Here is a 26,607-nt window from a genome sequence, read left to right as displayed (position 1 = left end):
AACTCAGTGAATCGGCGTGTGTTTTTATTTCCCTCATTTTCTATATGGGGAAGCTGAGGTACACAGCAGTCAACCTGCTAGGGTCAGGCAGCTCTCAAATTGCATATGGCAGTCCGGCCCAAGCCTCTTGCTGAATGCCCATGGCTGGACATGACTGGGCACAAGGGTAGATACCATGATGTCTCTCTGTGCATTACTCACAGATGGGTGCGTGGTGGCAGAGCCAAGCACAGTCTTTTTTTTTTTTTTTAAGACGGAGTCTTGCTCTGTCACCTAGGCTCGAGTGCAGTGGTGCTGTCTTGGCTTACTGCAGCCTCCGCTTCCCAGGCTCAAGCGATTCTCCTGCCTCAGACTCTCAAGTGGATGGGACTACAGGCGTCCGTCACCATGCCAGGCCAATTTTTGTATTTTTAGTAGAGATGGGATTTCGCCATGTTGGCCAGGCTGGTCTCGAACTCCTGACCTTAGGTGATCCACCTGCCTTGGCCTCCCAAAGCCAGCACAGTCTTGACACGGGGCTGCATGGTAACCCATGGGCACATGAGTGTGCCCAGCACGTACAGAGGGAAAGCAGGGAAGTTCTACGCTCGCTGACAAGGCCAGGAGGCGGCCTCCATGGGAACCGCGGTCCTCACCCGCTTGGTGAGCTGAGTGTCCATCATGAAGTTGTGCACGTGCTTCTCAGCCTTGGTGAGCTCCAGCTTCCGGGCCACCACAGCCACCACGAGCGCGGTACAGCCAGCTCCCTGTGTGCAGGGCAGAGGGGGCACATCAGCGTCCTGTCTTGAGGTCACTCCCTCCTCCAGGAAGCCTGCCCAGATTGCAGCCTCCCCGTTCTCTGAGCCAGCAGTGTGAGTGGATTCTATCTGCTGAGCTCACTGACTCCAGGTCTACTCGTTTCCTATTCATCAAATGTCAGGGGGAACCGTGTCCCACACGTTAGCTCATTGGACCCCCAACAACTCCAGGAGGTAGGACGATTCTTTTTTTTTTTTTTTTTTTGAGATGGAGTCTCCCTCTGTCGCCCAGGCTGGAGTGCAGTGGCACAATCTCGGCTCACTGCAACCTCCACCTCCCAGGTTCAAGCGATTCTCCTGCCTCAGCCTCCTGAGTAGCTGGAACTAGAAGCATGCACCACCACATCTCGCTAATTGTGTGTGTGTGCGTGTGTGTGTTTAGTAGAGAGGGGGGTTTCACCATGTTGGTCAGGCTGGTCTCGAACTCCTGACAGGTGATCCACCCGCCTTGGCCTCCCAAAGTGCTGGGAGTACAGGTGTAAGCCACTGTGCCTGGCCCTGTTTTTTTTTTGGTAGAGATATGGGGTCTCACTATGTTGCCCACGCTGGTCTCGGACACTTTGCCTCAAATGATCCACCCACCTCGGCCTCCCAAAGTGCTGGGATTACAGGCATGAGCCATTTAGATGCCAACACCCTGAGCTTGAGCAGGGTTGGCCTAGAGCACAAGCAGGGGCTCCCGGAGGAAACCCTGTCTCGGTTTCCAGGCCAGAACAAAGGTTTTGAGAGGACCCAGAAGCCTGTTCTCAGAAAAAGCCCTGTCAACTGAGACAGAGCGACTTGCTGGAAACCTCCACCTAGAATACTAGACAGCAAGGAAAAGGAATGGACAACGGCTCTGCAACAGCACAAGGCACCACACAGACACTGCAGGGAGGGACCCACGCTGGGCTGCCAGCAAAAAGCCAGACGTGGACCAGGTGCATTGGCTTGCACGTGTAATCCCAGGACTTTGGGAGGCCGAGGTGGGCGGATCACCTGAGGTCAAGAGTTCGAGACCAGCCTGGTCAACCTGGTGAAACCCTGTCTCTACTAAAAATACAAAAATTAGCCAGGCCTGGTGGCAGGTGCCTGTCATCCCAGCTACTCGGGAGGCTGAGGCAGGAGAATCGCTTGAACCTGGGAGGCGAAGGTTGCAGTGAGCTGAGATCACGCCACTGCATTCCAGCCTGGGCGACAGAGCGAGACTCCATCTCAAAAAAAAAAAAAAAGGGTGCCAGCGTGGTGGCGTCATGCCTGTAATCCCAGCACTTTGGGAGGCTGAGGCAGGTGGATGATCTGAGGTTGGGAGTTCAAGACCAGACTGGCCAGCATGATGAAACCCTGTCTCTACTAAAAATAGAAAAATTAGCCGAGCCTGGTGGCAGGCGCCTGTAATTCCAGCTACTCAGGAAGCTGAGGCAGGAGAATGGCTTGAACCCGGGAGGCGGAGGTTGCAGTGAGCTGAGATCGTGCCATTGCACTCCAGGCTGGGCAACAGAGTGAGACTCCATCTCAATGAAAAAAAAAAAAGTCGGACATGGGCCAAGTGCAGTTGCTTAGGCCTGTAACTCCAGCACCTTGGGAGGCCCAAGCAGGAGGATCACTTGAGCCCAGAAGTTCATGACCAGCCTGGGCAACATAGTGAGACCCCATCTTTATAAAAACATAAAAATAAAATAAAACATGGAAAAGCATTTGTTGGCATGGGCATAAAACATGTCTGGAGAGAAAGAAGGCTCTGGAAAGAGGGGATGGACAGGGACCCCGATGATTGAATCAGGGAAAAGAGAAAGCAATGAGCGTGAAAGGGTGTTCACAGGGACCCACGGCAGACTTGAGAATCCTTCAGGGAGACGGGGTGCTGCCTGCGCCCACTGTCACGAAAAACTCAGGGAACACCCCGAAAGTCAGCTAAGGAACGGGGTTTGGGCTGCAGAGGACACAGCCCACTTTTTTTTTTTTTTTTTGAGACTTAATTCACTCTGGTTGCCCAGGCTGGAGTGCAATGACGTGATCTCTGCTCACCGCAACCTCCACCTCCCAGGTTCAAGCAATTCTCATGCCTCAGCCTCCCTAGTAGCTGGGATTGCAGGCACCCGCCGCCATGCCCGGCTAATTTTGTATTTTTAGTAGAGACAGGGTCTCACCACGTTGGCCAGGCTGGTCTCGAACTCCTGACCTCGTGATCCACCCGCCTTGGCCTCCCAAAGTACTGGGATTACAGGTGTGAGCCACCACTCCTGGCTATTTTTGTATTTTTAGTAGAGACGGGGTTTCTCCATGTTGGTCACAGGCTGATCTCAAACTCCCAACCTCAGTTGATCTGCCCACATTGGCCTCCCAAAGTGCTGGGATTACAGGTGTGAGCCACCACCCCCGGCCCCCAGCAGGTATTTATAGCGTGTCCATGGCATTCACAGCTCTGGGATTCTCACATAAATAACCGACTTAGCCCTTGCAAAGCAGAGGAAGTAGCACTGGTCACAGCTGAGGAAACTAAGGCACATCAGCATCAAGCCCCTTGCCCTGGATCCAAAGGCTGTGAATAAATCGGGCTGTAGAGAATAAAGGGGTGACAGTGACTCTCTGGTCAGAGTGGACCGCAGCTTCTTACTGGGCAGGCATGGTGGGAGCTGCATATCTAGATCTGGAAGGACCGCAGGGAGATGTCCCAGGAAGCCTGTGGGTGTGGCTTCCATGTGACATCAGAGGAAAAGAGCAGAGCAGAGGAGGGGTGGACTGACAGACGGAGGGACGCTGATCAGGCACAGCTCGTGATGGGGTGAGCACCCTGTCAGCAAGGCGTATGCAAGGGCTGTTGGAGCGGGCGGCTGGCTGGACCTCCCAGGATCATATACATGGACCCTCACCCTTACCATGATGCCAGTGAGCAGGCACACACCCTTCCCACAGTAGGTGTGGGGCACCATGTCGCCGTAGCCGATGGAGAGGAAGGTGATGGAAATCAGCCACATGGCCCCCAGGAAGTTGCTGGTCACTTCTTGCTTGTCGTGGTACCTGGGGGAGCCAGAGTGGGAAGAGGGAGGGTTCAGTCTACACCATCCCTTCTGCCTCCATCACACCCCCTGGGGCGGCGCCAGGGCTGGAGGGCCCTGAGTCCACCTCGCTGTGTTGGGGCCATGTCCTGTGGGTACAGGACAGGCGCACCCTCTCCCCTCTACAGCCCTTCCACATTCCCTTTGCCTGCCCCCCAAGCTGCTTCCCTGAATGGGGCAGAGAGGGGCCCAGGTGAGGTTGTATGAACATACAATCCCCCTCCCAACGACAGACACACACAGATAGGGGGACGGGTGACCACAGCACCAGAAGCGGCAGAAGGTGGAGGCAAGGATTCAGGTCAGACACCAGGAAGAACTTCCCCAGCCAGCGAGGCCCCAAGGAGGGAGGAGGACTGGAGGAGGTGGGAGGCTGGAGGATCACCACCTGGGGCTCGAGCAAAGAAGGGACGCCCATATAGGAAGGACATAGACTGGAGGACAGCATGAGTCCCCCAACTCAACCTATGTTGCATCTGGGGATTGGGAAGAGAGGGGCATCGGCTTTGGCGCTGGGGAGATGCCTGGGGCTATATTTGGGACCCAGGGAGACAGGCCCCAAGACTGAAGAACTTAGTCCTGGTCACAGCCGGGTTTGGGACTTCGGCCAGAGGGGCTGCAAAGAGGTTCTGCCTGTGGCCATGCCAGGGGGCGGAGGGCTTGGCTCTCTGGGTCTGGGGGTGGCTCTAGGATCTGTTTCCACTCAGCTCTCAGTCCCCAAATCCCCTTGGCCTTTTTCTGGGGACTAGGCCCCCTCTGACCTGGCTTCCAGCTAACCCACTCCTTCCCAGGGCTTAGATCATCTGAGCCCCAAGCCAGCCTCTGGGGGGTTCAAGGTCAGAGGCCAACTGGGGTAGCACCAAGGAAGTGGCCTGGATAGAGCAGGATCTTCAGGGGAGGCCTGTGCCAGGCACAGTGGGTGACACAGCCCAAGGATAGGGCTGGGGTCAGGCTCCAGAGGGAAGGAGATGTAGGCTCCCCAAAGACTGGCATTTGGGGGTCTTCACTCCCGCGGAAGTCGAATGCCACTCCAGGCACCTCCAGTCTGGGCTTCTAGGACGCTTGCTGGGTAAAGGCCCAGGGACTGACCCCATCTTTTTTTTTTTTTGAGACAGTATCTCTCTCTGTTGCCCAGGCTGGAGTGTAGTGGCATAATCTTGGCTCACTGCAACCTCCACCTCCCGGGTTCAAGCGATTCTCCTGCTTCAGCCTCCCGAGTAGCTGGGACTACACGCATCCGCCACCATGCCCGGCTAATATACTTTTTTGTATTTTTAGTAGAGACAGGGTTTCACCACGTTAGCCAGGATGGTCTCAATCTGCTGATCTCGTGATCCACCCTCCTCGGCCTCCCAAAGTGCTGGGATTACAGGCATGAGCCACAGCGCCCAGCTGACTGACCCCCATCTTACACCAAAACATATGAGTCCCAAGCTGCCTGACCCCCAGAGGGCAGGAGGGGCGGGGAGGGGGTGCCCTCTAGTCGGTGGGTGGGTGAGCCCCAGATCCAGACAGAGCGATGGTGGGGGGTGCCGCGGGACCACCCAGGAGCAGGGCTGGGGGACATGCGGGAGGCGGGGGTGGGTCAGAGCGAGGCAGGCAAGGGGGCTTCAAGCATTTTGTCGCCAGGCTCAGAATTTAGGATTGGCTGCCTGCCGGCCCTGCCCCGTGCCCCAACCCCCCAGAGCCCTGCAAGGACCCAGCTTGGACCTCAGGGATACCTGATGAGGGGCACCCCATACCCCTGACCCTAGTTCTGACCCCACCCATCAGGGGTGTGGGAGCTGCATGGGGAAACATCAAGGGCCCAAGGAGACCCCTGGAAGCCTTGACAGCCGGAGAAACTGGGCCTTTCATCCCTGAGAGCCAGGCCTCAGGCCCAGGCCGGGCCCGTGGGAGTATGGGGGGTGGGGGCTGGGTGGAGAGATGAGGATAGGGTGCTGAGGGCAAGCAGGGGTCCAGCTAGGGACCCGTCCAGGGCCTCCACCAGCTAGGCACATGGCAGGGAGACCCTTTCCCAGATAAGGCACCCTCACATCCCAGGCCTGGCGGAGCCCCTCCTGCCTCTGAGACTGCCGGGACTCAGGCCTCCGGGCAAGTCCCTTTGCCCCCCCAGAGCCTCAATTTCCCTCTCTGTAAATCGGGTTGATGGCCCATCACCTCCTAGGGGTATTCACAACAGACTCCCTCCTGCTTGGAGGTCCCAAAGGCGCAGCCGGCTTTCCTTCACCCCAGACCCATTTATTTGTCTTTTTTTTTTTGACGGGAGTGCAGTGGCGCAATCTCAGCTTACTGCAACCTCCGCGTCCCAGGTTCAAGCGATTCTCCTGCCTCAGCCTCCCGAGTAGCTGAGATCACAGGCACCACCACCGCACCCAGCCCACCCCAGATCCATTTAAGTCTTGGGAGGAAACAACAGAGCTCCCAGGGGTCATCCGCCCAAACACAACATCAGAGCCAAGCCCTTCCTTAATCCCCCACCCTTCGGATACAAGGGCCCCGAGGCTCGGAGAGGACGCCCAGTGGAGTGGCCTGCCCCCGCGATGGGGGGACTTACCACGACCCACCCTGCCGGGCCATTCTCCCTGCCTCCCTCCCCTTGCGGCAGCTAATCTTAAATTCCTAGCGGGTCGGGGATGGCGGCAGTGGTGGCAGCGGCTGCTCTGCGCACACAGCTCAGCCGAGGGTGGGACTCACATGTTTTCCCTAAAGTCCAGTGGAGCGGGCAGAGGGGAAAATGAAAGCTGGTTAAACGTGGGAGGTGGGAGACAGAGGGGAGAGGGAGGCATCCCTGTGCCTGCTGCCTGCACCCCCCGGGGGACAGAGATCAGGAGTCAGCCTCCCAGGGAGCTGAGGGGCTGGGAGAAGGAGGCTTGGGAGACCCTGGCAGAGAGGATGAGGGAGAGGGAGCTGGAGTCCCTCCCTGGTTGAAGGCAGCTGGGGACACAGGGCTAGGTCCCCAGGGAGGATGATTACTGAAGCCACAAACTGGAAGACAGGAGGCACCACGCGTGTCTTGCAGTCGGGGAGACAGAAGCAATGGCCAGGGTCTGGAGGGGCCCAGGGTCAGTGAAATCACGAATGGGCACGGAGGTCCAGGGAGACGGGAGCTGGGGGATGGGGGGCTCCAGGGGCGGGGGTCGCACCTCTCGCAGACGCGCACGGTCCAGGCTGCGATGATCCAGGAGGAGATGCTGAAGACCAGCAGGACGGTGCCGGGGCAGATGGTCATGAGCGTCTTCATGACGAAGCGCGTGTTGAAGGTGATCTTGTTGAGGGCCCCGATGCTGCGGCTCGAGGCGTCCGTGAAGATTTTGCTGTGCAGTAGCATCACCCGGCCCAGCAGGTAGAGGCGCAGGAACATGGGGATGGACAGCAGCACATCCACGTCGGCCTCGGCCACCGAGGGCGTGTACGTGAAGGCCAGCCGCGCTGTCCACGTGAAGCGGTAGTGGCCAGGCACCGGGTGAATGGCGCACACTGCCAGCTCCAGCGAGATGAGGAACACGCGCTCGCAGGTCATGGCGATGCGCCAGTCATCAGCCCCGTTGTCCACCATGAACAGCTGTGGAGGGCGGGAGGGAGCCAGCCATGGGTGTCAGACACGCGCCGCGCTCCCTGCCCAGCCCCACGTGCCCCCAGAGAGTGACGTCAGCCTGGCCTGAAACCCCACAGGCTCGGATTTTTCTTTCTTTTTTTTTTTTTTTGAGATGGAGTTTTGCTCTTATTGCCCAGGCTGGAGTGCAATGGCACGATCTCTGCTCACTGCAACCTCCGTCTCATGGGTTCAAGCAATTCTCCTGCCTCAGCTTCCCGAGTAGCTGGGATTACAGGCGCCTGTCACCATGCCCGGCTAATTTTTGTATTTTTAGTAGATACCGGGTTTCACCATGTTGGCCAGGCTGGTCTCGAACTCCTGACTTCAAGTGATCCACATGCCTCGGCCTCCCAAAGTGCTGGGATTATAGGTGTGAGCCACTGTGCCTGGCGAGGATTTTTCTTTTCTTTTTCCTTTTTTTGGAGACAAGGTCTTGCTCTGTGCCTGGACTGGAGAGCAGTGGTGCAATCACAGCTCACTGCAATTTTGACCTCCTGGGCTCAAGTGGTCCTGCCGCCTCAGCCTCCTCCTGAGGAGCTGGGATTACAGGCATGCAACACCATGCCTGGCTAATTTTTTAAATTTCCTGTAGAGATGGGGTCTCCTTATTTTGCCCAGGCTGGTCTAAAACTCCTGGCCTCAGGTGTCCTCCTGCCTCAGCCTCCCAGAGTGCTGGAATCACAGGTGTGAGCAACTGCACCAGCTTCAAATTTTTCCAAGAGAAGTCAGAAACGTGACCTCGTATGCAAAACTCTCTAGTTCTCAGCACTGGCCACAATTCGAACGAAATATCAGATGAGTGTTCCCCAAAAAGTTCAACATAGAGTTACTAATGACCCAGTAATCCCACTCCTAGACAGACTCAAGAGAAATTAAAACAAGTGTTTAAGCAAACCCTTGGACAGACACATTCACAACAGCACTATTCACAACCTCCAAAAGTGGAAACAGAATGGGCGCAGTGGCTCCTGCCTGTAATACCAGTGCTTTGGGAGGCAGGAGGACTGCTTGAGGCCAGGAGTTTGAGACCAGCCTAGGCAACATGGCAAAACCCTGTCTCTACTAAAAATACAAAAAAAAAAAAAAAATTAGCCAGGTGTGGTGGCGGGTGCCTGTAATCTTCAGCCTTGAGAGGCTGATGCACAAGAATCATTTGAACCTGGGAGGCAGAGGTTGCAGTGAGCCAAGATTGCGCCACTGCACTCCAGCCTGGGCAACAGAGTGAGACTCTGTCTCGATAAAAAAAAAAAAAAAAAAAGAAAAAGAAAATTTATGCAGAGATGGGGACTCGCTCTGTTCCCCAAGCTGGTTTTGAACTCCTAGGCTCCAGCAGTCCTCCCACCTCAGCCTCCCAAAGTGCTGAAATTCCAGGTGTGCGTGCCCAGCCCTTCACTGTACTTTTCTCTTCCTTCTGAACGTGTGTATAACTCCTAAGTATCTTTTTTTCCTTTTTCACGTGTCATTTTAAAAATAAGAAGCAATAAAGTCATTCTAAAATAAGAAAAAGAAAAAAAAGTCACTTCCTTAAAATGTGGCGGCCGCGCATTCTAGGGGCCTCCTCCGCTCGCACATCGGCTAAGCGTTGACATAAAGGACACCCTGCAGCGCCACTGCTCCCCCGGGCCCTCCATGGGGTACCCTGGCCATGTCCAGGGTCAGTCCTAGGGGAGGTGAGCGGAGCGCTAAGATACATAACATCTGTCAGTTATGGAGCCGGGACCAATCATATTGGAGCTGGAGGCAAAAGGTATCATCAGGAATGCGGCCACGCCCCCTCCCCCACCCCCCCCACCCTTTTTTTTGAGACCCGGTCCTGCTCTGGCGGGATCATAGCTTACTGGAGCCTCTAACTTCTCCCCTTTTTTTTTTTTTTTGAGATGGAGTCTTGCTCCGTTGCCCAGGCTGGGGTGCAGTGGCGCGATCTCGGCTCGCTGCGAGCTCCTACACCCGGGTTCTCGCCATTCTCCTGCCTCAGCCTCCCGAATAGCTGGGACTACAGGCGCCCGCCACCACGCCCGGCTAATGTTTTGTATTTTTAGTACAGACAGGGTTTCACCGTGTTAGCCAGGATGGTCTCGATCTCCTGACCTCATGATCCACCCGCCTCGGCTTCCCAAAGTGCTGGGATTACAGTCGTGAGCCCGGCCTTTTTTTTTTTTTTTTTTTTTTTTTAAGAGGAGGGGGTCTTGCTATGTTGCCTTCCATACTGCCTCCATTTTGTTTGTTTGTTTGTTTGTTTTGTTTTGTTTTTTGTTTTGAGAGGGAGTCTCATTCTGTCCCCCAGGCTGGTGTGCAGTGGCGTGATCATGGCTCACTGCAGCCTTGACCTCCCTGGGCTCAGGTGATCCTCCCACCTCAACCTCCCAAGTAGCTGGAACTACAGATGTGTACCACCATGCCTGGCCAACTGTTTAAAAAATTTTTGTGTAGAGATGGTGTTTCGCCACGTTGCCCAGGCTGATCTCGAACTCCTGTGCTCGAGTGATCCTCCTGCGTGAGTCACTGTGTCCAGCCTGAATTACAGTAAAAAAAAAAAAAAAAAAAAAAAAAAAAAAAGCTGGGTCTGTGGCTCACACCTATAATCCCAACACTTTAGGAGGCCGAGGCAGGAGGATCACTCTAGCCCAGGAGTTCGAGACCAGCCTGGGCAACATAGGAAAATCCTGTCTTTATATATGTATGATTTTATATATCTGTATATATAAGGTTTTACGTTTAGCTGGGCATGGTGGTCTGTGCCTGTGGTCCAGCTACCTGGAAGGCTGAGGCAGAAGGACTCCTTGATCCCAGGAGGTATAAGCTGCAGTGAGCTCTGACTGCACCACTGTACTCCAGCCTGGGCGACAGAACGAGATCCTGTGTTTAAAAAAAAAAAAACAAACAAAAAAAACAGGCTGGGCAGTGGCTCACGCCTGTAATCCCAGCACTTTGGAAGGCTGAGGCGGGTGGAACACGAGGTCAGGAGTTCAAGACCAGCCTGGCCAACATGGTGAAACCCCATCTCTACGAAAAATACAAAAATTGGCCAGGTGTGGTGGCAGGTACCTGTAATCCCAGCTACTTGGGAGGCTGAGGCAGGAGAAACACTTGAACCCAGGAGGCAGAGGTTGCGATGAGCTGGGATTGCACCACTGCACTCCAGCCTCCGTGACAGAGCAAGACGCCATCTCAAAAAAAAAAAAAAACAAGTATACATATATGAAATTCACAAACCGTACAATTCTCCCATTTAAAGTGCACAATTCAGTGGCATTTAGTACACCTCTTCTATCTAATTTCAGAACACTTCCATCACCCCAAAAGGGAGCCCTGTCCCCATTAGCAGTCGCTCCTTTCCCAGCCCCCGGCAACCACTAATCTCCTTTCTGTCTCTGCGGATTTGCATCTTCTGAAAATTTCACATAAATGGAAGCATACGATTTCTGGCCTTTTATGTCTGGGTTCTTCTGCTGATCATCGTATTTCTGAGATTCATCCATGTTCAGTATCAGAAATTGTTATAGGTTGATTTGTGTTCTGCTGAAAAAGACACGTTGGCATCTTGACATCTAGTACCTCTGAATGTGCTCTTATATGGAGATAAGGTCTTTATGGAGGTCATCTCGTTAAATGAGGTCATTGTAACGAGGTCGGCTAGTTAAAATGAAGTTAAGCTGGAATCAGGCCAGGCATAGTGGCTCACGCCTGAAATCCCAGCACTTTGGGAAGCTGAAGCGGGAGGATCGCTTCAGCCCAGGAGTTCAAGACCAGCCTGGCCAACACGGTAAGACCCCCTTTCTACAAAAAAAGCAAAAAATTTAAAAATTAGCTGGGCATGGTGTCAAGTGCTTGTAATCCCAGCTACCTGGTGGCTGAGGTGGGAGGACTGTGTAAGCCCAGGATGTCGAGGCTGCAGTGATCTGTGATCAAGCCACTGCATTCCAGTGTGGGTGACAGAGCGAAACTCTGTCTCAAAAAAAAAAAGTGGAATCATCTAATTACAGTGGGCCCTAATCCAATAATGACTGGAGTTCTTATTTTAAAAAGGGGAAATTTGGACACAGACATTCAAAGGGAGAACATCATGTGATCCTCAAGGCAGAGATTGGAGTGACACATCTCCTAAGCTGAGAACCCCCAAAATTGCCAGCAGCAACCAAAAGCTAGGAGAGAGGCCTGGGATGGATTCTCTCTTATGGCTATCAGAAGGAACCAACCCTACTAACACCTTGATCTCAGACTTCTGTACTCCAGAACTTTCAGACAATACATTTCTGCTGTTTCGCTGTTTTGTTCTTTTGTTAAGGTTGAATAGGCCAGGCATGGTGGCTCACGCTTGTAATCCCAGCACTTTGGGAGGCCGAGGTGGGAGGATCACCTGAGGTCAGGAGTTCGATACCAGCCTGGCCAATATGGTGAAACCCCATCTGTACTAAAAATACAAAAATTAGCCAGGCGTGGTGGCAGGCACCTGTAATCCCAGCCACTCAGGAGACCGAGGCAGGAGAATCACTTGAACCTGGGAAGCGGAGGTTGCAGTGAGCCAAGATCACGCCACCGCACTCCAGCCTGGGCAACAGAGTGAGACTCCATCTCAAAAAAAAAAAAAAAAAAAAGGTTATGCTGGGCGTGGTGGCTCACACCTGTAATCCCAGCACCTTGGGAGGCCGAGGCGGGCAGATCACCTGAGGTTGGGAGTTCGAGACCACCCTGACCAACATGGAGAAACCCCGTCTCTACTAAAAATACAAAATTAGCTGGGTGTGGTAGCACATGCCTGTAATCCCAGCTGCTCGGGAGGCTGAGGCAGGAGAATTGCTTGAACCCAGGAGGCATAGGTTGCGGTGAGCTGGAGATCATGCCATTGCACTCCAGCCTGGGCAACAACAGTGAAACTCCGTCTCAAAAAAAAGGTGGAAAAAGGTTGATTAATTGTCCATTGTACAGGTGTACTACATTTTATTTATCCATTCATGCCTGGATGGACATTTGGATGTTGTTTCTGCTTTTTGGCTACTTTGTATTTTTGTTTTTTTGAGATGGAGTCTTGCTCTCTCACCCAGGCTGGAGTGCAATGGTTCGATCTCAGCTCACTGCAACCTCTGCCTCCCAGGTTCAAGTGATTCTCCCGCCTCAGCCTCCCGGGTAGCTGGGATTACGTGCACCCGATATCATGCCTAGCTAATTTTTGTATTTTTGTAGAGACGGAGTTTCACCATGTTGACCAGGCTGGTCTTGAACTCTTGACCTCAAGTGATCCACCCGCCTCGGCCTCCCAAAGTGCTGGGATCACAGGTGTGATTTTTGGCTACTTTGAACAGTGCTGTTATCAACATGCCTGTGCAGCCGGGCATGGTGGCTCATGTCTGTAAAGTCCCAACACTTTGGGAGGGTGAGGTGGGCCGATCACTTGAGCCCACGAGTTTGAGGCCAGCCTGGGCAATATGGCGAGACACCGATAAGACAATACAAAAATTAGCCAGGCGTGGTGGTGCGCAGCTGTATTCCCAGCTACTCGGGAGGCTATGGCAGGAAAATCTCTTGAACACAAGAGGTCAAAGCTATGACTGCATCACTGCACTCCAGCCTGGGCAACAGAGTGAGACCCTGTCTCAAAAACTAAACAAATAGGCCAGGAGCAGTGGCTGACACCTGTAATCCTAGCACTTTGGGAGGCTGAGATGGGTGGATCACTGGAGGTTAGGAGTTCGAGACCAGCCTGGCCAACATGGTGAAACTCCGTCTCTACTAGAAATACAAAAATTAGTAAGGTGTGGTGCCATGCGCCTGTAATCCCAGCTACTCGGGAGGCTGAGGCAGAAGAATCGCTTGAACCCAGGAGGCAGAGGTTGCAGTGAGCCAAGATCACACCACTGCACTCCAGCCTGGAAACAACTCGTGTGTCCCAGGGTCCCAGCTCATCCCCTCACTTTCTCACTACCTGTTCTTTTTTGTAAATAATCAATGAAAATTAAAACACAGATGTGTGTTTCAAGGAAATCTAGAATGATGGAAACTGTGTCTTTATGGAGATCTTTTTTCTATCAGAAGCCAATTATTCATCCTTTTATGTTTTGGGGTCAAAGGTGGGCTGGTGTGGGGGGATCTGGGGTTTGAGGAGAGGAGCTGCTTCCTGCAGCATTCAGCACTGACCTGGATCTCCCGGGCATGGTAGAGGACAACGAGACCCAGCAGGATGGCCGTGGAGAGGCTGATGAGGCATTTGAGTGCGAATGAGTACAGAGACTCCTGGTAAAGAGAGAGGACACAGCCGGATGGACGCTGGAGGCGGTGGGCCGGCGGCCCTCCCATCCCCTTACCCTGGCTCCCGGGCATGAGAGTCACCCAAATGGGGCTCTTCCCAGTGGCTTCTCCCACTGTACCCCGAATTTCTGCTAGTTCCCCAGTCCTGGGGCCACTGTGTGTGAAACAGCTTATCAGGGCTGGGCGTGCAGCAGGTGCTGTGTTCAGGAAGCGGTGCTCTCCTGTCCTTATTCCTAGGGACTGGGCTGACAGCAAGATGTGTCCAGTGCTTCACAGTTTATGAGGCCTGGCCTCACTTGGGCACAGCACTTCACAGTTTATAAGGCCTGGCCTCACATGGGGACAGCACGTCACAGTTTATAAGGCCTGGCCTCACATGGGGACAGCACGTCACACTTTATAAGGCCTGGCTTCACATGGGCACAGCACATCACAGTTCACAAGGCCAGACCTCATCCAGCCTCGGCACTTCACAGTTTATAGGCTGACACAGCCCTGACATCTCTCCATCCTCACACATTCTAGGTGGCATGAGGGAACCCACAGCCAGGCTTGTAACCTGGACGCACTCACTCTCGGAAGGGGAGGAAGCTCTTCTGTTGCTCCCCAGAGCAGGCCCACTCTGGGGAACCCCTGTCCTGGGGGGAAGCCCCCCTCCGCCTTAAGCCAGGGTGCAGCCCCTTGACACCTGGCCAGGGAATGGGCTGGAACCTTCCCTCCCCATGTGCAGCCTCCCTGCTGCCTTCCCGGAGGTGGGTATGCAGAAGGCCAGGGAGCCCTCACCTCCGGGAGCCCCCTAACACTCCCTATCTCCTGGGGGGCCCTGCCACCCCCAACTCCATGTCAAGAAAGCTAGGCGGGCTCAGTGGAACCTCCCTGGAGTGCCTGGGGGAGGACCACGCCTACCTTGGTGTACACCCCCCAGGACAGCTCGGTCTCTGTCACCATGACGACGATGCCAAACATGCCGAAAATGAGGGCATAGTCGCTGAGGCGCTTCCGCTTCTCGAAGAGCGCCCGCCGGTGGCCCAGGCGGTGGCCAACATTTGAGGGTTTCCCCGAGGCCCTCTGCCTGCCGGCCTCATCTTCCTCATCATCCTCGTCATCGTCCTGGTCCTGGGGCTGCCCCCGGGGGCTGCCGGGTGAGGGCCGGGCTGGCTCACTCTTGGCCACTACCACCTGGAGGCCCGGGCTGTGCGGGGGTTGTGGGGGGTGGCCGGCCTCGGGGTCCGGAGGGTCTCGTCCCAGGGCGCCTGGCCCGCTGCCCAGCGGCCGCCCCACGCTGCCATTGTAGCTGTGGCTGTTCATGACTACCTGGGTGCAGGGGTTGGGCTCGCTGCAGGCCGCCCGGGGCCCGGCATGGCTCAGCGGCTGGGCTCCTGCACTGACCTGCAAGGGCACAGACGGACATGGTCACAGCAGGGTCCAGCTTACTGATCAGAAAGGCAAGGACCATCCCGGCCATCCCAGAATGTTCTAAGTTTGGGAGTGGCCCAGAGTGCTGACACGTGGGTTTACCATCCCAGAAACATCCGAGTCAGCCTGAATCCCTCCCCTGCTCAAAGCCCTGCCATGGCTCCCCAGTGCCATCTCATTGAAAAAATCAACTCCAGAGAGCCGGGCACGGTGGTGCAGCTCTGGTAATTGCAGCTACTTAGGAGGCCAAGGCAGAAACTCCACTTGAGGTCAGGAGTTTGAAACTGGCCTGGCCAACATGGTGAAAGCCAGTCTCTACTAAAAATACAAAAATTAGCCAGGCGTAGTGGTGCATGCCTATAGTCCCAGCTACTTGGGAGGCTGAGAGAGAAGAATCGCTTGAACCCAGGAAGCAGAGGCTGTAGTGAGCCAAGATCATGCCCTTGCACTCCAGCCTGGGTGGCAGAGTGCGACTATGTCTCAAAAAAAAAAAAAAAAAAAAGAAGAAAAAGAACAAAGAAACTCCAGAGCTGGGCCCAGTGGTGCACACTTGTAATCACAGCTACTTAGAAGCTGAGACTGGAGGATCACTTGAGCCTGGGAGTTTAAATCCAGCCTGGACAACATAACAAGACCTGATCTCTAAAAAAAAAACAAAAACAAAATAAAACACCAAACTCTTCACTATGGCCAAGGGGCCCTCTGTATCTGGTTCCCACCTATCTCGTCCTTCTTACTCTCCCCAGACCCAATCCCTCCAGACACAATGGTCTCCCAATCACCAGATTCCAACAAGTTCATCCTTCTCAGAGCTCTTGCACAGGCTGTGCCCTCTGCCTGCTGACTTTATGTGTATCCAAGCACCTAGAACAATGCCTAGCAAACAGATGACACTCAGGAAACACTTGCTGAATGCTGGAAGATGAAATCTACCAACGGGCTTGCCTGGGGGGATAGGGTGGCTAACATTATGCTTAGAAGGTGGTTTTCATCTGAGCTCATCCTCTTCCAACCTTCAGACTCCTAGATGAGTTAACCTCACCTCACTGTGCCTCGTGCATTTGTAGGCTCCTGCACTGTGGCCTATGGGACATTAGGGACCCTAGCTGTGGCTACAGAGATCCTGAGGCTCCCTCCTGCCCAGGCAGGAGGGGATCCATAATCTCCAAACAGATTCCAGGACTAGTGTGGCAATGCAGGATTTAACTCCAAGATCTGGAATCGATTCTGCAGGGCTTTGTAAGACATAAGACATGCTTGGCTGGGCTCTATGATCTCAGGCCAGCCTGTTTCCCTGCCAGGCTATTTGAAAAGCACCCTGTGTGATTACAGAGCAATGTCCTGTGGCATCATGTGTGACAGCAGGGACCTCAATGACGGTGACACAGTCATCATGCTCACCAAGGCACTGATGAGGCTCTCTGAGTCTCTGGATCCAACTTGTCAGATTCTCCCCTGCCCTGCCCAGCCCAGTATCTCAGACCCTCAAATGCACCCCTTGCCTGCTCTGTAGCCTAGGCTGGAGTGCAGTGGGGCAATCCTAGCTCACTGCAGCCTCAGACTCCTGGGCTCAAGCGATCCTCCCACCTCAGCCTCCGAAGTAGCCAGGACTACAGGTATGCACCACCACCCCCAGCTAATGATTTATTTTTCCAATATCAGATGAGATCAGGAGTGTTCGGGGTGGTATGGCCATAGATGATTTATTTTTATTTCTAGTAGAGATCAGGCCTTGCTACATTGCCCAGGCTGCTCTGGAACTCCTGGGCTCCAGTGATCCTCCCTCCTCGTCCTTCCAAAGTGTTGGGATTATAGGCATGAGCCACTGAGCCCGGTCCCAGGCTCCATTCTTTATGTAAATGTTCTCCTGAATCCTAATACTGCCAAGAAGTGGGTCCTGGGATTTGGCCAGTTTTACAGATGGGGAAACTGTGGCATGATGTTGTGAAAGAACCTGCCTGGGCCGGGCGGGGTGCCTCACGCCTGGAATCCCAGCACTTTGGGAGGCCAAAGTGGGCAGATCATCTGAGGTCAGGAGTTCGAGACCAGCCTGACCAACATGGTGAAACCCCGTCTCTACTAAAAAGACAAAAAATTAGCCGGGCGTGGTGGCCCATGCCTGTAATCCCAGCTACTCAGGAGGTTGAGACAGGAGAATCGCTTGAACCCGGGAGGCGGAGGTTGCAGTGAGCCGAGATCATGCCGTTGCACTCCAGCCTGGGCAACAAGATCAAAACTCCGTCTCAAAAAAAAAAAAAAAAAAAAAAACAAACCTGCCTGAAGACACACCTTCTCCTTGCAAGGAAGATTCTGGACCCGGCTCCTTTGTGAGATTTTCCCAACAAGCTGGGCAGGGGTGGGTGGAGGGCCAAGCGTTATCCCCTTTGAAATGGTCACAATAGCATGCACTGGAGGTCCCCCATGTGCCAGGCCTGGGAGAAGGGTTGGGGGGCAGCTGTGTGCACAGGCAGGACACTTCCCACCCCCACTGGGGGTGACAGACTAACAGATCGTCATTCCAGGACACAGCAAGATGAGCCACACTGGCTGGGTGCGGTGGCTCACGTCTATAATCCCAGCACTTTGGGAGGCCGAGGTGGGCAGATCATTTGAGGTCAGGAGTTTGAGGCCAGCCTGGCCAACATGGAGAAATCCTGTCTCTACTAAAACTACAAAAATTAGCCGGGTGTGGTGGTGGTCACCTGTAATCCCAGCTACTTGGGAGGCTGAGGCAGGAGAATCGCTTGAACCCGGGAGGTGGAGGCTGCAGTGAGCTGAGATCACGCCACTGCACTCCAGCCTGGGCAACAGAGTGAGACTCTGTCTCAAACAAAAAAAAAAGAAAAAGTGAGCTACACTGCTGGGTGGGACATGGGTGACTTTGGCCGCCGCACACATTGCAGGACCACCTATGCCTTTGTCCGGCACCCCCCACACTGTGTCTTTCCCTCACCATGTGTCTCCTGATACTGGTGTCAGCACACAGGAGTGCAAGAATCATTCCTTCGTGGCCAGGCGCGGTGGCTCATGCCTGTAATCCCAGCACTTTGGGAGGCTGAGGCGGGTGGATCACTTGAGGTCAGGAGTTCAAGACCAGCTTGGCCAACATGGCAAAACCAGCTGGGCTTGGTGGCTCACACCTGTAATCCCAGCACTTTGGGAGGCCGAGGCGGGTGGATCACCTGAGGTCAGGAGTTTGAGACCAGCCTGGCCAACATAGTGAAACCCTGTCTCTACTAAAAATACAAAAATTAGCCGGGTGTGGTGGTGGGCACCTGTCATCCCAGCTACTTGGGAGGCTAAGGCACAAGAATCACTTGAACCCGGGAAGTGGAGGTTGCAGTGAGCCGAGATCATGCCACTGCATTCCAGCCTGGATGACAGAGTGAGACCCTGTCACCAAAAAAAAAAAAAATCATTCCTTCGATGGTCAGGTGACCTCATGAGTCTCAGAACTTGTCCCACCCTTTCCCACCCTCACCCGTCACATCAATCAGGCTGTGGTTTCCTGTGACCAGGCACTTCACAGCTTGTAAGGCCTGACCTCCCGCAGGCCCAGCACTTCCCAGTTTATGAGGCCTAGCATCATGTGGCCTGGTACTTCCCAGTTTATCAGGCCTGACCTCCTGCCGGCCCAGCACTTCACAGTCTATAAGGCCTGGCTTCGTGGGTCCAGCATTTGACAGTTTATGAGGCTGACCTGATCTTTCCCTAACCTCACAAACACTTAGGTGGGCCTTCTGCTCCGAGGCTCAAACTCCTGCCCACCGCCTGAACATCCGCTGGCTACCAGGTGGGGCTGGGAGCTTGCACTAGGGTGCACACAGGGACCCTAGATCCTGCCCTCCTCCAGGGGGCCCAGGAAAACCCAGGCACCCCTTCCACCATCCCCGAGGGTGCAAAACTTCCCCGGCTGGGGATTGGGGGCACAGGGATGAGAAGCGGGTGGCCTGGCAGACAGAACCCAGAGGGGGGTGTAGGCCTCCGAGGGCCTCTGCAAACGACCTTCTGAAACGCACCAATGAAGATGCAATTTGGGGATGTGACTCAGCCACCCGACGCATGGGCCAAATTCAGCCGTGTGTCTGCCATGTTCCTCCTCGCCTGGCAGCTGCGTCCTAAGGTGCCCTGGGCAGGGAGGGGGTGGGGAGGAGGAGAGAAATGGCAGGTGGCTTCCAAGAGGGTGGAGGGGTGGTGGGGTGGAGGGGTGGAGGGCTTTCCTGGCACCCACCACGTTACTGTGGACCGGGCTCTTACTGTGCTTTGAGCCTGAGATCAGAATGATCACATTTAATCCCTATCACCACCGGTGAGCAAGGTGGCATTCCATTCCCATTCCCATTTTACAGACAGGAGACAGAGCTCAGAGAAGCTCAGCACCTTTTGCCCAAGGTCACCCAGCCAGCAAAAGCAGGGACTAAATTAGTGCCATCCAGGCGTGGCAGGTGGCAGGGTCTGCTTTCTGGGAGGGGAACCGGCCTGGTCCTGCCCTCGAGAAGCCACTAGCTTGGAGCACAGAACTGATGAGTGCCTGGGCCTTCCCCATTCCTGAGTGCACATCCCCTCCCCCACTGCAATCTGGGCCTAACACTGGAGTCCCTGGGACCCTCAGGGATTCCCAGAGACCCAGGAGCCCCTGGGAACCCTCAGCCAAGGTTTGGATGTCCATGAAAGGGTATGTTTTTCTGGGTAACAGCCCTGGGTTTGCCAAGTGAGGAATACCACCCTATTAGCTAGGTATACATCTATAGTTCCAGCTATTCAGGAGGCTGAGGCAGGAGATCACTTGAGCCCAGGAGCTCGAGACCAGCCTGGACAACTAGCAATACTCTGTCTCTAACGAACGACAAACAAACATCCTATGGGGTGTATTTGGGTTGGAAGGTCTTTGATATTGCCTTACTTTTACTACTGTGTCTTGTCATGAGAGCTCCCTTCCCTGAAGCCTGGGGTGGGGGGGATGAGCAGAGACCCACTTCCACACCCTCCCTGGAGACACACACTTCTGGGGGAATCTGGTGGGCCTGGGGGGACCCAAGAGAGCTCTTGAGGAGAGGATGAGGGTAGCAGGGAGCAGGGCTGATGGCTCCTTAGATTCCCCACCCAACAGGACATGGGAAGAGACAGAATCCCAGCCAGGTCCCCAGGGCCCTCCAGCGAGCATTTTTACAAATGACAGGTTGGTTGAGGCAGCCACTGAGGAGGGGCCCTAGGTACCCCTGCCAGGGAGCAAGTTACTGCCCACTCCTCAGCCACCTGCTTTGTAAAGGTTCCTTATGGTGCCTCCCCCCCACCCCCCCACTACGAGGGTTGGTGTCAGAACAGAGTGAGATCTCGCATGGCAAATGCTTTGCAGGCTGTAAGAGCTTCGTGCCATTGATTTCTGTTCTTCAGAACTGGACCAAGAGAAGGTGCTCCCTGCTCCTCAGTCCCCAAGGCAGACCGCCCCTGCCCCCCAGATGCACACCCAGGGGCCTCCGGGTACCACAACCAGATCAGCACACAGCAGAAACTTCTGGGACATGTGGGCCTGTTGTGAGTCCCCAGCGGGCGCAGCCAGAGTCCGGGTGTCCCTGCTGAGGTTGAGGAAGGTCTCCGAGGATCCCCCTTCCCGCCACCACCCCCACCCCTCCCTTCCCCCAATAATCCTAGGGCCCTAGCTCTGCAGGGCAGACAGCCACTGCCTGCCCTCCTGTCCCATGGGCCGCCCAGGAGCCAGTGCAGCAAGGCGCTGGCTGCCCACCCGATCCCCCCATCACCACCCGCCAGGAGCCTGCCAGCAGCCAGCAGGGTGCAATTAGCCTGCTCTCCCGGAGGCTGCCTCCCTCGGGGGCCCTCCATTCTGATGCATCTCCATCAGCCTCTCCGCTCAGACCCCAGCCTCGGGAACTCCTATCTGCTGGCCAGCCCTCCAGAACAGCAGGGGCAGTGCCCCGAGCTGGGTCCGGGACTTCTGTCCAGGGAGAGCTGGAAGACGCGGTTTCCTGACCCCTCCCTGAGTGCCCCAACCCCTGGATCCAGGGGCCAGTGGTGGGTCGCCTCCCTCCCATTCCCAAGTCATTGCGGGTCACTGTCCATCCCTGAGAGCTCCCCGACCTCCAACCCTATCTGTGGAGTTTGGGGACTCACAGCTCTGCCCTCCCCCAAAGTGAACCCTGCACCCTCCCCCTCCCAGGATGGGGGTGCGTGGATCCTCACTCACTCGGGCAATGTACATGCATTCATTCCCCCCACCTTTCCTGTGTCTCCTAGGCTCCGGACCGCACGGAGACCCTCCTTCTTGGCCCCTGCCCCAAACCGCGTCCCCCTCCGAGACGTGCCTCCCTCCTTGGGCGCCCTGAGCTGCAGAACCTGGATCCTCCCGCACCCTCACCCATCCCACCCTGTACCTGCGGGGCTCGGCCCGAGCGGGCGGACAAGGCTGGAGGGGAGAGGGTCCCGCGTGGCCGCGGACCCCCAGTCGGGAGCTGGAGCCGGGGTCGCGGACGGGGCGGGCAGCAGCGAGCGGGCGCGGGGCCCGGGGGCGGCGGGGCCGGGGGCGGCGGCAGCAGGCGCATCCCCCGCCGCCCAGTCCACGGGCCCGGCGGGGGGCGAGCGCCCGCCCGGGCCGGGAGAGAAGGGGGCGGTGCGACGCGGGAGCCGCCGCCGATTGGCCGAGCCCGGGTTGGCACCGCCTTCGACGACCCCGCAAGCCCCGCCCACATTTAAAGATCCCACATTCCCCGGCGCCCCCTGCAACCCCCCGGCATGCGGCTGGTCTTCGAACTCCCCCTCTTGCCCCGTACGACGGGGAGGACCTTGGTGAAGCTCCAACCCCCGCCCCCAACAGCCCTCCGGACCTCCTAACTATAACCCCTCCCCAAAATTAGGTCCCAAACTTCAGCCGCTCTGTCAACCTTTGCACGCCTGGGGACTGTCCTCCCCGTAAGCATCAGCTGAAAGACAATTTTGCAAAGCAACTCAATGCCTGCCCCTCAAACGACCTCCTCCGGGGTCTAGCTCTGCATAGGGGAGCCGTGAGGGGGACTAGGGTGATTACAAGTTGGGGGGTGCCTGGGAGCCAGGTGTAGGGGCTTCCAGGGGTGGGACTGGGTACATGCTGGGGCACTCGGTTAGAGGCCACCTTCTGTGGGAGGAGAGACGCCCGTCCGGATCAGGCCACCCAGTCCTAACCTCCAACACCCATTTCCAGGATGACAGGAAGCCAGAGCCCCAGGGAGTTTGGGATCACCAGGGCTGGGGGTCCCCAAAACAGTGCTCCTTCCCCCAGCACCCAGGCTGAACTTGGCCGACTCATTCATTCAAAGTTAATGGCGGCTCCAGGGAGCTTTGGGGACCAGTGGGTAGGGAGCTCTTCCTTCCTCCTCTTCCAGTCTTACTGCCTCTGCCTCTGCCTCACCCTGTTCCCACCAGGCTTGGGGTGACTGTGTTCAGCTCTGTCCCCCACCAGCCTGGGGGCTTCCTGGAGCCAGCAGATCCCACCCCCTATCTCTCTCCCACACCCTCCATCTGTTTTCTTCCCAGCCCAGAGCTTTGGCCCAGGTCAGGAACATCTGAGTGTTTATTCCTGAGGGAGGCTGTCTTCTGTGTTTCCTTTGCAGAGCTCAGAAAACAGTTGGACTGAATGAAGGAAGGAAGGAAGGAAGGAAGGAAGGAAGGAATGCATGAATGAGGGATAGCTGCATGGGCTGAGGGTGGCGGTGAGTCACAGAAGGGCCAGGTGATGGCTCAGAGTCTCAGACAGGACCTTTGTTCCCTCCCCTGGAGAGCCTGTTCCTCATCCCAGCCTGTCCAGACTGCTCTGCACAAGGCCCGGCCGTGGTGACAATGCCCAGGGCTGTGACAATCAGGAAATAGAGGCCTGGGTGGTCCCGGTCAGATCCACAGAGGTACCAGGCAGGGCCAGATAGGATCAGTAACAGGGGGCTGTTACGAGTGATCTGACCAGACACAAGCAGTTTTGAGAGTCACTGCAGAGCAAGAAAGGGGTCGTGGGGACCCCGAAGGGGTGGGTTTTCACCCACACCTGAGAACCAGCCACCCGTCTTACATCTCTCCACTGACTCACCAGCACTCCGACCTCCAGCCAAGCCTTCTCAGTCTCCCCTCGCCACGGTTCCCATCTCCAGGCCTTTGCACTTGCTGTTCTCCTGCCTGGACCACCAGGAATCCTTTCTAAAGCACAACATTGGAGCCACCCACAGCTCCCTCAGGATTGGGCACATCCCTGAACCACATTCAATGCTCCTGGCCCCTGACAGCTCAACCCAGCCCTTGCAGGGGTCCCTGAGCCACGAGAAGCATACCATGCCCACGGGCTGACCCTGGTCTGCTTGCACAGGCTGTAGCATCTGACATTTTTTTTTCTTTTTTTTTTGAGACAGAGTCTCACTCTGTCGCCCAGGCTGGAGTGCAGCAGCACGATCTCCACTCATTGCAACCTTTAAACCTCCACCTCCAGGGTTCAAGCAATTCTCATGCCTCAGCCTTCCAATGTAGCTGGGATTACAGGCATGCACCACCAAACCTGGCTAATTTTTGTAATTTTAGTAGAGACGGGGTTTCACCATGTTGGCTAGGCTGGTCTCGAACTCCTAACCTCAAGCGATCCACTCCCAAAGTGCTGGGATTACAGGTGTGAGCCACTGCGCCCGGCCGGATGCTTTTTGAATCCAAGTCTAACATGTAACTGTCCCGAAATTCACAAAAACATCAGCCACAGCACTCCACTGCCCCCAATCTCCTGCATCCCTGCCCGCGCCCTGAAGCCCCTGTACCCACCTTCTCCCTCTGAAAAGACCTCTGTTTGTTCTCCTTTGCATTCACCTGCCCTGAGGGATCGGGGACTGCCCCCATCAAGAAGTGGAACTTGGACAATCAATCTGGTGATCAACGGCCTTGCCTCCCACCTGAGTCAGTCCTGCCACCTGCTGGAATCCCACCCCTCAGAGACAAGGTCGGCAGCATGAATGGGAGTCAGGTTGGATGGAGGTGGGACTTCTGGTGGGGGCCGTCTGGGTCTCCGTTCCAGGCAGAGCCTCTCACCAGCCCATGGTTGGCTGGAAGAGACCCAAGAAGCCTGCAAGTGAGCCTGTCAGGCAGCCAAGACGCCCCCGGGACTCATGCCCTGGGAAACTGCCTTGCGCACAGGCTGTGTCCTCTGCAAACGTCAAGCATGGTGGAGGCGGCTGGACAGCAAGCCCCTCCGCAGGGGGCCTGAGGGCTGGGCCTCTGGTCTCTGGGCAGTGACTCAGGGTCTGGGTGCAGGAGAACTGGAAGATGTTCACAGGAGCTGAGGGACACAAAGGTAGTGGCCTGAGCAGGGAGTGGCCTGGCCACACAAGCATCTCCCTACACCTCCATCCCCAGCACCCCTCCACATGTGCATCCACCGAAATCTTGGACCCAGCCCGGGCTGCCTGGATGGAAGCTGGAACCTGGGCCCCACTGAGTGTCAGGATGGCAAGGGTGAGTAAGATATTCACTCATTCAGCCATTTATTTATTCACTGATTCATTCATTCATTCACTAATTCATTCATTCATTCACATATCCACGTAGCCCCTTCTCTGAGCCTGGTGCTGGGGAATGCAGCACCCTAGAGAGATACAAACCATGCCCCTCTTGAAGCTGGCTTTCTAGAAGAGGGGGACAACCCTCTCCAAAAAGGGAAATAAAACTGAGAATTTTAGATACACAAAAGTACTGTCCAGCCTAGGCAACATAGCGAGAACCTGTCTCTACAAAAATTTTTTGAAAATTAGCTAGGCGTGGAGCCATGTGCCTGTAGTCCCAGCAACTCGGGGCGGCTGAGGCAGGAAGATCGCTTGAGCCCAGGAGGTGGAGACCACAGTGAGCTGTGATCATACCTCTGCCCTCCAGCCTGGACAACAAAGCAAGACCCTACCTCAAAAAAAAAAAAAAAAAAAAAAGTATCAGAAGTATCAGGAAGAGATCCAATAAAGTTGAAAGAACTAAGAACGAGGACAGGGAGACTTGAGTTAGGGCGGTCAGGGAGATCTCTTAGAAGAGAAATCATTTGAGCTAGGTGTGGTGGCTCATACCTATAATCTCAGCACTTCGGGAGGACAAAGAGGGCAGATCACCTGAGGTCAGGAGTTCGAGACCAGCCTGGCCAACATGGTGAAACCGTCTCTACCAAAAATACAAAAAATTAGCCTGGCGTGGTGGTGGGCACCTGTAATCCCAGCTACTTGGGAGGCTGAGAGGCAGGAGAATCGCTTGAACTTGGGAGGTGGAGGTTGCAGTGAGCCAAGATTGTGCCACTGCACTACAGCCTGGGTGACAGAGTGAGACTCTGTCTCAAAAAAAAAAAAAAAAGGCAGCCGGGTGCAGTGGCTCACTCCTGTAATCTCAGCACTTTGGGAGGCTGAGGCAGGCGGATCACGAGGTCAGGAGATCGAGACCATCCTGGCTACACGGTGAAACCCCGTCTTTACTAAAAATACAAAAAACTTAGCCGGGCGTGGTGTGATGGCGGGCGCCTGTAATCCCAGCTACTCTGGAGGCTGAGGCAGGAGAATGGCGTGAACCCAGGAGGCGGAGCTTGCAGTGAACCGAGATCGCGCCACTGCACTCCAGCCTGGGCTTGACAGAGTGAGACTCCGCCTCAAAAAAAAAAAAAAAAAAAAAAAAAAGGCTGGGCGTGGTGGCTCATGCCTATAATCCCAGCACTTTGGGAGGCCAAGGCAGGCGGATCATGAGGTCAGGAGTTCAAGACCAGCCTGGCCAACATAGTGAAACCCCATCTCTACTAAAAAATACAAAAAATTGGCCGGGCGTGGTGGCGCTGTAATCCCAGCTACTTGGGAGGCTGAGGCAGAAGATCGCTTGAACCCGGGAGGCAGAGGTTGCAGTGAGCCGAGGTCACGCCACTACACTCCAGCCTGGATGACAGTGCAAGACACCATCTCAAAAAAAAAAAACAACAAGATCTGGAGTATTGGCTCCCTCGGGCTCCTGGGAACTGCAGGGGCAGGAAGGGGAGCAGGAATACCAGGGTGGGAGCTGGGGCAGGTGTCGCAGAGGGCTTGTTCCTGAGCTCTTGGGATTCAGGGACCTGCGATTCCTTCCATCAACATCTACTGAGCACCTCCTGTATGCAGGACTTGTACTCTAAGGCAGGGACACTGTGGTGATAAAGACACACAAAGTTCCCCAAACTCCCAGTTTCAGGCCAGAAGACAAGACCGGCTTTGATATGATAAATACACAAGGGCCCTGCAGACAGAACATGGAGAAAAAAGGGGCCCAGGATGGGACGGGAGGGACTGGGCCTGATCCTTCCCAGTCCTCCCCATGGGCTGCCTGCTGTGTTCTCAGCCCTAGAGGAGGAGGTGGGGGCCTAGGGGCAACAGGCAGGCAGGGTAGCAGCTCCATCATAAGCAAGGAGTCCCCAAAAAGCATCCAAGGCTGTCAGGGAGCCCCTGTCATGCCAACCAGGGGCCCCACCCTGGGACTGTCCCATCCTGTCCATTCAGACATGAGCGCCCCT

At 55.4% G+C, this 26,607-nt stretch overlaps 1 protein-coding gene across 2 annotated transcripts in view; it reads right to left on the bottom strand.

The window, feature by feature from the left end:
- The window catches only part of KCNN1 (potassium calcium-activated channel subfamily N member 1), a 47,290-nt gene that overhangs the window by 10,890 nt on the left and 9,793 nt on the right, over positions 1–26,607 (bottom strand). The window contains exons 1-6 of one of the 2 annotated variants that reach the window (XM_054465733.2): positions 21,482–21,692; positions 14,583–15,065; positions 13,566–13,661; positions 6,982–7,400; positions 3,656–3,797; positions 636–746 (exon numbers count right to left, since the gene is read on the bottom strand). In XM_054465733.2, the coding sequence (XP_054321708.1) occupies positions 636–746; positions 3,656–3,797; positions 6,982–7,400; positions 13,566–13,661; positions 14,583–15,065; positions 21,482–21,649 (1,419 nt within the window). In that variant the 5' untranslated portion in view covers positions 21,650–21,692. Of the gene's footprint in view, positions 1–635; positions 747–3,655; positions 3,798–6,981; positions 7,401–13,565; positions 13,662–14,582; positions 15,066–21,481; positions 21,693–26,607 lie in introns of those variants that run through there. The other variant, XM_054465734.2, reaches the window with a different exon arrangement.

This window comes from Pongo pygmaeus, chromosome 20 (genome assembly GCF_028885625.2).
Source record: "Pongo pygmaeus isolate AG05252 chromosome 20, NHGRI_mPonPyg2-v2.0_pri, whole genome shotgun sequence".
NCBI lineage: Eukaryota > Metazoa > Chordata > Mammalia > Primates > Hominidae > Pongo > Pongo pygmaeus.
This window is presented reverse-complemented; position numbering and strand designations above follow the sequence as displayed.